Source organism: Mycteria americana, chromosome 13 (assembly GCF_035582795.1).
Source record: "Mycteria americana isolate JAX WOST 10 ecotype Jacksonville Zoo and Gardens chromosome 13, USCA_MyAme_1.0, whole genome shotgun sequence".
Classification (NCBI taxonomy): domain Eukaryota; kingdom Metazoa; phylum Chordata; class Aves; order Ciconiiformes; family Ciconiidae; genus Mycteria; species Mycteria americana.
Window position 1 is genome coordinate 9,883,558 of NC_134377.1, and position 10,207 is coordinate 9,893,764.

Consider the following 10,207-nt stretch of genomic DNA (forward strand, 5'->3'; position numbering starts at 1 on the left):
ATGTACCTCACCTCTCAGGTGCACTGAGATACAGTGTCACTTACATACCTTTAAGTAGCTCATTCCATCTAGTATGAATATCCTGAAACCACTTCAGTAATCACCTCGGACTTTAAAGTAATCTGGTACGTGATCTTGGATAGAAATATTACTGCTTGTCAACTAAAACTGCTGCTAACTCTGGAAGTCAACACACGCAGGGGTTGAATGTGAGGGGGGACCCCAGTACCACGTTCACTTGTACAAGGCAAGCACTGCTGCAAATAAACACTATTTTCAGTGCTTACATTCTGTGCTGATTTGACTTGGCTTTACTTTGAAATGATGAGTCTGCTTCGTAGCTTTGAACCCCGTAACATCGGCAGTTGCGGTGATACAGCAAGGGACCAAGTTCTGTCGGTGCTTGTTCACAGTATGGTGTGCAGCCTCTTCTGTGCCAGACGCTTGCGCTAGCCATCCAGTATTGTACTGATGACACAATGGCATTGTATCTCAAAAAATCAGCTTAGAAACATTCTAATAACACTTCAATATGAAGCTTTGATTTATGGGGTGGGAACACTAAGGCTGGCCTTGCCCTGATGGCAGGCAGGCATGTACAGGACACCGGTGATGAATTAAGTTTCCTTTGGTTGCTGGGGTTGGACTTGCTGCTTCAGAGCCCTCTGTAACGCCCCACGCTGCAGTACGGTTGTATGCAGTTGAGGGAGCCAGGATGTGTACTGTGTAACTTGCTACTCCACAAACTGAGCTGTGACCACTTCTTAGTTCACCGCAGCAGACGAGTGTTTTGAGAACAGCCTATTCCAAACAAAGACTTTAATATTAAAATAGTTTATTAATCTGTTACTAAAATAACATTTTCTTTTCCCCCAGAGCTCTAAAGTGCAGATTTTATTTATACTCACCTTGCATTACAAAAATAAGCACGCTTTGTAAGGACAGTACAACCTTCCTCATTTATTGTTTGCTTTCCCTGTCACCAGTAGTTGGTACGTAAGCATGGAGTGGTGCTGTAGTATATAGATAACTCCCAGGCTTGTCCTGTTGTCTGCTTGTATAAAATGTGTCCTAACTACCTTGCAGGTAAAGAGAGAGTTAGAAGGGAAGAAACTTAACCCTGGCCTGGGACAGTCTAACAGCTTATGCTGTTTTGCAAAGGGTTTAAGCTTAACAGCACTCTAAAACTGGATTGAACGCAAGTTTTTCTGAACTTAGAGGTGTTGAGCTCCATTACGCTGTTACACAACTAGCAGGCAGGGTGTAGGGAGCTATTCTTCTATGTTAGGCTGCAGGTGCTTTTACCTTAAAAGCCAAGATAAGGTATGCTTCTTTGAATTGCACAGCAGCTTCCAGGTACTACACTAACTGCCACTGCAGCACAGAGAGGCCTTGTGTGATTCTTGATGCATTTATCACAGTAACAATGTGACCTAGTAATTAACAGTGAAAAGATCTTTTGTGTAGATTGAAGAAACTTAAGTTTTTGGCAAACTTGCTATACAAATTCTTACCAAAATGGCCCAACTGATAAAGGTTGTCTTACGCTTATGTATAATAACCTTTTCTGCCCACTGCTTTGCAGAAGCAAGCTCTTTTCAAACCCTGAACTGAAAATGTGTAAGGACAGTTGCAGTTTCCCAGGGATCCTGCTTGATGAGGTGGGGTCTGAGGCAAGGCCTCGGAGCGCTAGGTGGTCCTTCTGTCTGAAGTACAGCAAAAGCACCTCGCCGTTCAGTGAAATGAGTCAGAGAGCATTTCTTCTCTTGTTCCAGTCACATCATCTGTAATCTTAAACCAAATACTTCCCGCTTGTTGTACAAAACTCACCCTAGGAAAGGCAACTGAAAGTAAACATGCAAAGTGCTACTGAAAACAGAAATGGGAGGGGAGAGATGCCTGTGCTGAACTGGAGCTTAGCCTCCTTCCTGATCAGTACTGTCAAACTTGTATGACTGACAGGAAAGAGTCTGATTAACATGGCTGGGAGAGTGCTGTTACTGCAAGGGTTGTGTTTTGGGGTTTTTTTTTGAAAAACAGGGAAGAGGTAACACAAAAGCAACAACTCAGTTAAGACTTTGTCTTGCCTAGCAGCTCCTTGACAAGGTAAGACAATGCAGTTGACTGACTAGGTGAAGGCTTGCAATTGAAGCAGCTTCTCAAAGCTTAACTTTAAGGAGAAATTAAATTCTACTTCAGCTTGTTGAGCCCCTCTGACACCTCTCCCCACCTCCTTCCAGTAGCACAAGCAAGTTATAGTGCACAGTCAACATCAACAGTTCACGTTTCAGCTTGGCATAATGTATATAAATAAATTATATTAATTTAATCAAATGTAAGACACTTTAAATAAATGAAATGCTAAAGAGTGACACCTCCTGTCGAGTTATTTCCCAGCAGGAACACTGAGTGGCTTGGCATTCTGTTCTCCCATGCATTCATTGGCTCCTGAATGTCCACAACCCTCAAGTCTTGACGGGGATAGTTTGTTTGCATCCAGCAGTGCTGCCATCTGCTTCAGGTAAGCCCACGGAGTATTCTGTGGTGGCGATAAGCAACATGTCCAGAGTTGTCTCAGTACACTTAGCAATAAAGCGTATGAAAGGCCTCACATCGCCCTCGTTGGCTACTTCTAAGACATGATAATACTCGGCCCGTTGCTCCTTGCGGATTGTGATGGGTGGGTAGCCTGCCTGCATTAGTATGAGGTTCATTAACAGGCGCGAGGTCCTTCCGTTGCCATCTACAAATGGATGGATGTAAACCAACTTGTAGTGGGCTAACGCAGCAAATTCCACAGGGTGCAAGCTCATGGCATCTTCCGAGTTCATCCACTGCACAAACTCCTGCATCTGTTTCTCAACATCTTGGGGATGCGGTGGTATGTGATGTCCTACAAACACCTGAGTAGTCCTGAACCTCCCTGCCTCCACCGGGTCAGCGTAGCCCAGCACTCTCCGGTGTATCTCCAAGATGTCGCTTATGGTCACGGAGCCTATCCGCGACACCAGCGTGGTATTGACGTATTTCAGAGCTGCGTGCATGCCAATCACCTCATTCTGCTCCACTAAGCTTTTTCCAGGAACAGCGTATCTGGTCTCAATGATGTGTCGTATTTCTGACAGCGTTAGAGTGTTTCCTTCAATAGCAACCGTGTGGTAGATGTGGTGATAATAGGACTCCTCCATCACTCGGCGCAGGGCAGAATTGCCTTTGGGGATCGCCATCACTTTTTTAACCTTGCTGTCGATAATGCTAAAATACCTCTGATCTATCTCTTCAACTAAAGGTAGTGTCCGGTCCCGATTGATCAAAGCCTTCTCGTTGCAGGGAGAAATGGTTAGTGCTTTGGAGTACAAATAGTCGGCTTGAAGAATGTCTTTTTCCTCTTCAGAAAAGATACCAAATTCATTCAGGGCATCCACGTAATCAGGGTCCATTTTGAGGGCGTACACAAAGAGTTTGTGGGCTTTCTCCCGCTTTCCTTGGCGCTTCATTTCGAGGGCTTGATTCAGAGCCGCTTTGGCTTCTAACTTCACTTCTGAAATGCAATGATAACAGATAACAAGGTAGTGGGTTTTACTGAAAACCTCTGGAGACCATTACTATTCACCGATGTAAAAATTAAAGAAAGCCAGTCTATAAGAACTGTAACAGTAAACTTGTATTCCAGCCTTTGCCGGGCTACAAGCGCAGAGGCTTACGCCACGTTTACAGGCTGAGTTTGTGGCAGCAGAGCTGTTCCTGGCAGGAAGCGTGGTGAGGCAGGATCTGCGAGCAGCGTGGCTCAAGCTGGCCACAGGTGTGTAGCCATCCCAGCAAAACTCGCTTTGGCCACCAGGCTGCTTTGTGTGGGAGGACACAGAGACTTAAATACATTCTCCTGGCAATAATGCCAGTCTTGCTAGAAGCACAGCCCACAGCTGCTAACAGCACTTCTATCTGTTTTTTCACTGAACCATCAAACATCTTCCCAGCCATAATAGCTTTAATGCAAACAAAGATACAGTGCTGGAATTGTAATGATTCCTTTGAATGTTTTCCAAATTAATGTCCTGGCCAATAAAGGCAACGCAGCCTGTCGTTGCCAGAAAGGCTGTTCTATGACAGCCAGGATTTCAGGATTAATGCTGTGTATCCCAGGTTACTGTGTATTAAAACACCACTCTGTATTCCAGGTACCTTAACAGAACTTACTAGTACCGAGAGCATGAGGAAAAACTTCTGAGAGACAAAGCAAGGCTGAGAGAACGCCAGCACATCGCCCTTCTGCAGTGCAGGGCAATGGAATGCAGTCGGGCTGCTGCCGGCAGCCAGGCTGGCCATGGCATGTCTGACCTCTGGGTCATTTACAGCTGACGTTAATTTGCAGCTGGGCAGTGAGAGTTTGTTACCATTACGGGGTACAGGAGATCATCAGGTGGGGGGACAGATCTCCAGATGTGGGTTGTTATTATACAGCAGTCAGCTGTTCCCCTGTGCCCGCCCGGGGACACTCTTACCTGGGGAGGCTTTGCCTTTCAGCACCAGCAGCTCCAGCCCGTTGGAGGTCACGCTCAGTCCGGTTGTTTGTCCCGTGTATCTGGTGACCCCCGAGGAGCCCGCGCCCAGTTTACTCTTCAGGAAGGAGAGTCCTTTGAGCACTGCGTGGCACTGGTCTTCCACGGCAGCCAGCGGGAGCAGCAGCATCACGAGCGAGCCCAGGAGCAGCACGAGCACGGCCGCCCACCTGATGCGGACCCACAGGGTTATCCATTTCAACTCGGGATCTGTCGCCATAGACACGAGATTCATCCTGCTTCCAGTGCAGACACGAGGAACATCTCCTTTCCCACTGCTCCCACCTGGGAACAGAAACAGCTTTAGCCAGCGCTCCGTGTCACGGGGCAGGTGTGGTGCTGGAGACGTGGCACCTGAGTGTACGTGCTCTGGGTTTCTGTCACAGCTATTAGGGGTTATCCCAAGCACCCACCTTTCCCTGCCACCTCTAAGCACATCAGGGCAGGGCGCGTGTAGTATTCGGCATAGCACAAATCCTTGTGGGATCTGCTATACGTTAATGCAACAGCGGCAGCATGAGGAGACGCTGATGCCCGTGAGCAGCACGGGCACCGGGCTCTGCCAGCCGGCTCTGCGGGAGCTCTGTCCCGTACACACACGGCACAGCTACCCATCTCCCCCACCTCTCCTCCAGGCCCGCGACCCCCGAAGCCAGAGGCTCCAGGCTCCCTCGCGTCCCCCCGCTGTGGAAATCCCTCCCCAGACACCCACGTTTCCCCCCATCCCCTTTCCCCTTCAGCCGCCGCTCCTCCTCCGCCACCGTTCCCTCCCCAGGTCTCCTTCCCCCAGCCTGGCCCCCCTCACCCACAGCTCCTCCCCCGACCTCAGTCTCCCCTCAGGCCGGCATCCTCCTCACCACCGGGCCCGCCACGGCCCGGGCCCCCGCAGCCCCCAGCCTCCCCTCAAGCCGGGGTCCCCCGACCCCCCCCCCAGCACCGCCCGGGGTCCCCCTCACCCCAGGTTCCCCCAGCCCGGCTCCCCCCCCATCACCTTTGCCGCCTCCCGAAGCCGCCGGCTGCCGGCTACAGTAGCCCCGCCCTCTGGGACCCCACCCTCCGCGCCCTACCATTGGCTGAACCGTCCCTCTTCTCCATTCCTATTGGCGCTCACAGCTGATCCTTCTCTCTTGTGTTCCGCCCCCCTTCCTGCCCTCGGCTTCCTGTGGCGTCTTCCGGGTAGCGCCACTCCCCCGGCGCAGGAGAGGCTCGTGGAGGTTGAGAACTGGTGCGTGCTCACGCCAATCACAGGAGGAGCAGCCAATGAAAAGGGAAAATGGAGGGGGGCGGGCCCTCTTGCTATTTAAGGCCTAGGAGTCCGGCTCTGGTTGCTATGCGACGGCGGCGGCCTTGGTGGAGGAGGCTGTTGTCGCTCTCGCCCGGCCCGGCCCGGCCCGGCCCGGCCCGGCCCGGCCCGGCCCGGCGCCGTCGCTTTCCTCAGGTTCGGGGCAGCTCCGGGGAGGCCCAGCCCGTCTGGGCCGCTTGAGGGTGCAGGGCCGGGAGATGGCAGCTGCCTGGCTGGTGCGGCCCTCTCTGTGGAGGGGCTGGGGACGGCCAGGAGCTTCAACCAGTGGGGCTCTGTTGGGGCGAGGTGGTGTGGGGAGCGCAGCAAACCGTCCTCAGTGCTCACAGCTTGTTTATTTGCATGATAAAAAAACCCTTTTCTGTTTGGTCGAAATGTTCTTGTCACCTATCCCTGGCCTTTCTGGAAAAATGCTCCTTTTTTTTTTTTTGCCTTAAGGCAGCAGAGTGTGTCAGTAAGCAGCGTACCTTGGTGCTCCGCAGCAGGGCTGTGCTTCTCCCCTCCCTCTGCTGGAGACCAGCAATGGGGAGAGATTTGTCAAAAGCTGGAGGGAAAGAGAATGTTTTAGGGAATTGCAGGTAACTCCCTCAGGCTTCAGTATCTAGCAAGATAAGATGGTTTTCTACTAGATGCTTACACAGCAAATCCTCACTGGCAGGGAAAAATAACCTGGTTTGTCAGAAATAAGTTGTGGTAATTTAAACTATTTTTCTACTTTGTAGCTGACAATAGTGAAAAAGCAGGTACAGTAAATACAGCTTTTGTGTTGTGAGGGTTTGGAGCATTCCTGCACGACGTGCCCAGAGGAATGCTAAAGAAGATGGACCTGGATAGCTTCTCTGCAGACAGTGCACACTGTGCTTCTGTGCAGCACAGACCTTAACAGTGTTCTTCAGCTGCGATGGCTCCTCTTGCTGTAGGGTATTTCAGGGGGAGGTTTTACCAGCATCTGTCCTTTCTGCTTCTGCATACTGTTATAGCACTGGCTGGGGTGAAGGAGTAAAGAATGTGTCTAAAACTTGCTTCTGATACTGGATTGGGTTTGTTGACAAGAACTTAAGATGAAAAAGGAGCAAATTTAAATTATTTTAGTAAAACGAACAAATGCTCTTAAACATGAAGTTCAAGAAAGGCAAGTACTGCATTTGGGAAGATGAAGTCAGGCCCAAAACATGCCTGCCCCAAAATATGCCCTAATGCCTGCCCCTGTGTCTGCCTCTGCGCAGGCTGTCCATTGCAAAGCCTCGGAGAGGAGCCAGCTCTGAGATCCCTCCTGATGTTTTGAGCACAAACACGGTATTCTCCTTCTCAGATACTGTTCCTCACACCTGTTGGGAAGGTGCCAAGGGTCCCTTTCCTGAACAGTGCCTTGAAACCAAACCTTTCAGAGGAACTACTGGTTTGGTGGTCTCTTTGCATGGGGGACTTCCAGCAATGAGGACGAGCCGCCTTTGGCCCAAATGATCAAAGAACACGCTGCCAGTGCTTAAGTAAGAGCATGCTGTCCCATAGTATGGATGCTGTCCGTGCACAGCATCCTGATCCAGGTTAGCTTTGTGCTGCTCCTATGCCATCCTGCTTCCTCTGCAAATGATATTGCATTACATGGAGGTTTCCAGAGGCAGTCTTCCTTTTTGTGCTCATTTTCAGTGGGGAAGGCAGTAACTGCTCTCTCAGATGTTTATTGATTTTACCGGGATTGACAAAAGCAGCTTGATGATCTCAGTTCAACCAGTGTTCCTAAAAAGAGACTGACAGCACCTCAAGCTCTGAGACCACTCAGCAGCAAATGGAGCCCAAGGCGATTCCTGCAGCACAAAATTACCATGTCCTCCAGCCATTTGGAGCCTGCCAGAGCCCATTAATGCTGAAAGATAAGTTTGGGGGATAATTAGCATTTGAAGGATGAGCAAATCTATCTGCCCTTCAAGAGGAAGCTTTGACAGAAATGTGTATTTTCCTCAGTGCCAATGATTCGACACCCAAGCCTAATTACGGAATAATTATAGAGCGATGATGTATTTTACTTTTAAAAATTGTGAGAAGCACATTTAGAATCTGTTCACCAATTAAACCTGATCCAACAGAGGAGAACAACACTGATAGCCAGGAATGCCTGGCATCTCATCCTGGCTTTGAGGCCTCTCGCTAGCCTTGGAGAGGTACTTCTTTGTGACTGCTGTGCTAGAAGCTGACGATGCCACGCTGTCCCTTGGGGATGCCAGCAGTACTGCTGGTACTTGGCATTTCTGTAGCTCTTCCTTAGCGCAGATCTGGGCCAGCTCAAGGGTTGCCATTGCCAGTACATCATACATCACAATTATTTATGATTTTTGTCTGAGATGGCGAAGGGAGATCCCAATGTAGATGGTAGGAAAGAGTAGGGCTGTGAAATGCTGGAGCTGTGGCCCTGGGTTGGCCCCCTGGGGCTCCCTGGCAGTTCTTGGCATGGTTGGACACGGACGTGTCTGGAGCCGCGGTTGTGCCGAATGGCTCTGATCTGGACCCTTAACCTCTAGGGGGAATTTGCATTTGAAATGGTGCCCTTGGTTACGGCGTTGCAGAGGGACGCTGGAAGCATTATGGTTGTGTCATGGGAGAAGACGTGTAAGAGGCTGGTTCTTATTACTTAATATTTGAGGCTGAATCCAGTGAATGTGGAAGCGGAAGGGTCGCTGCAGCCGGTAGATGGCACTGACTCATTTCGCTGCTCTGTAGAAACCTCCCAGCGTTCTGCAGTCTCTCTCCTGGACCTTTCTACCTTCTGCTTTTAGAGGCAGTGATCATGAAAAACTTATTTGAGTCGAGTCGGTCGAGTAAGGCTCTGGTTTCCTTTTGGAACTGTTTGTACTGGGATAAAAATTGGCTTTCTGTGCACTAAGGAGGTTTTGGGGATCTGTTGCTGATGAGGTGTAACGGTGGCTGGTGGCACAGACCTTGTGTTTCTCTGAAGCTTGCACAGTGCTGTGTCTGATGGTGGCTGTTAGGCTGATCCTTGGGATAATCTTACCTGACATAAATTTGGAAGATGTGATAAGGCAGAAGCGTTGGTGTTGTTTCTTTCTGGCTTTCCTGGGTCACATGTTAAAAGGAAAAAAAAAAATCTTTGCAAAAGGGAAGACTCGTCTGCCCTCCCCTTCCAGCCTTCAGTCCGGCCGTGCTGCAGAGCGGCTGGTGGTGGAGTGCTGCAGGCCCAGCATCCCCCACGAGCCTTGCCATGCTGGGGGTGCTGGTGGTCTCTCTTTGTCCCTCTCCAGCCTGGGTTTCATCTCTCTTATTTCCTGTCCTCTTGGGCAGTGTCATTGGAGCTTGCTGGCAACTGGTTGCCCTTGAGTTGTTGGGTTAAACCGAGGCAATGAGGAGGCAGTGATCTACTTGAGGAGCATCACTTGGGAAAGGCTCCTTGTCTGTAGGAGGGTCTTGTTGCCGGGAGAAGCTACTGGATGCAGAGACAGAATTGCATATTGAAGTATGGGATTTTAATCAATGAACAGATGGGCAAGTAAGAGATCAAATGCCTGGTGGTAAAGCTGTCACCCAGGTCAAAGCAAGGTTGTTGTGAAAAACGGTTTTGACATTCTCTGCTGCACTGTTTGCAAGGCAAACAGAAAACCATGTCCTGGATCCAAGTGCTAGCGAGCAGTGTAAAGACCAAAGGGATTTTTAATTAAAGAGAAAATAGAAGGGTAAGCAAAAAGCAAGAGCTAGATTGCACTGTGGTAATTACTACTTCTAGCTGCAAACCAAAGACACGTATTGAAGGGGTTCAAGGCTAAGTGAACGATTTAAAGCTCTTAGTGCAAACATTGAGAAGCACAAACAGAAGACTGAATAGATAGCTGAAAACAAAGCTCTGAGAGGGTGCAGGAACAGAGGGCTTTGTTGGCTCTCTTAACGAATAATGAGGAATGAGCTTCTCAGACAGATTGGTTTGCGGCACTGGGAATAAATGGACAAAAGGAAAACTTTCAAAGCAATACTGCAGCTGAGCGTGACGTTATTTCAGCTAAGCTGGGACAGAGCTGTTCTAACATCACACCAGTAAGCTTGTTTCAACCAGCAGGTCCCAAGCAAAGCCACTCTGCAATGTCTGGGTATAATGAGGAATGCAATTTGGGGGAAGAAGGGAATAAGGAGTCCCATCTGTGTGGAAGAAAAGCTCTTTCATTATTGCACTTGTGGTCAGCACGGTTTTTCAATCAGCCACACATTGCTGTTGGTTTGAAGGTCTGGAAGGCTGTTGGGCACAGAAATAACCATCCAAAGCGAGCGGCGAACGCTGCTGGGCTGGTGCTGTCCCCAGGCAGGGACAGAGGTGGAAATGGCAGCGTTTAGGATGACTCCCTGT

At 49.6% G+C, this 10,207-nt stretch overlaps 1 protein-coding gene across 2 annotated transcripts; it reads right to left on the minus strand.

Annotated features, from left to right (window-relative positions):
• Positions 1-841: 841 nt before the first annotated feature.
• Positions 842-5,629, minus strand: FICD (FIC domain protein adenylyltransferase). Of its 2 annotated transcripts, none has more exons than XM_075516382.1 (3): positions 5,551-5,629; positions 4,503-4,844; positions 842-3,541 (listed from the first exon to the last, which is right to left on the minus strand). In XM_075516382.1, the coding sequence occupies exons 1-3, from the start codon at positions 5,627-5,629 to the stop codon at positions 2,466-2,468; spliced, it is 1,497 nt and encodes a 498-aa protein (XP_075372497.1). In that variant the 3' UTR covers positions 842-2,465. The 2 variants fall into 2 exon arrangements, with proteins under 2 accessions (XP_075372497.1, XP_075372496.1); XM_075516381.1 differs by lacking the exon at positions 5,551-5,629 and adding an exon at positions 4,973-5,211.
• Between the last annotated feature and the right edge of the window lie 4,578 nt (positions 5,630-10,207).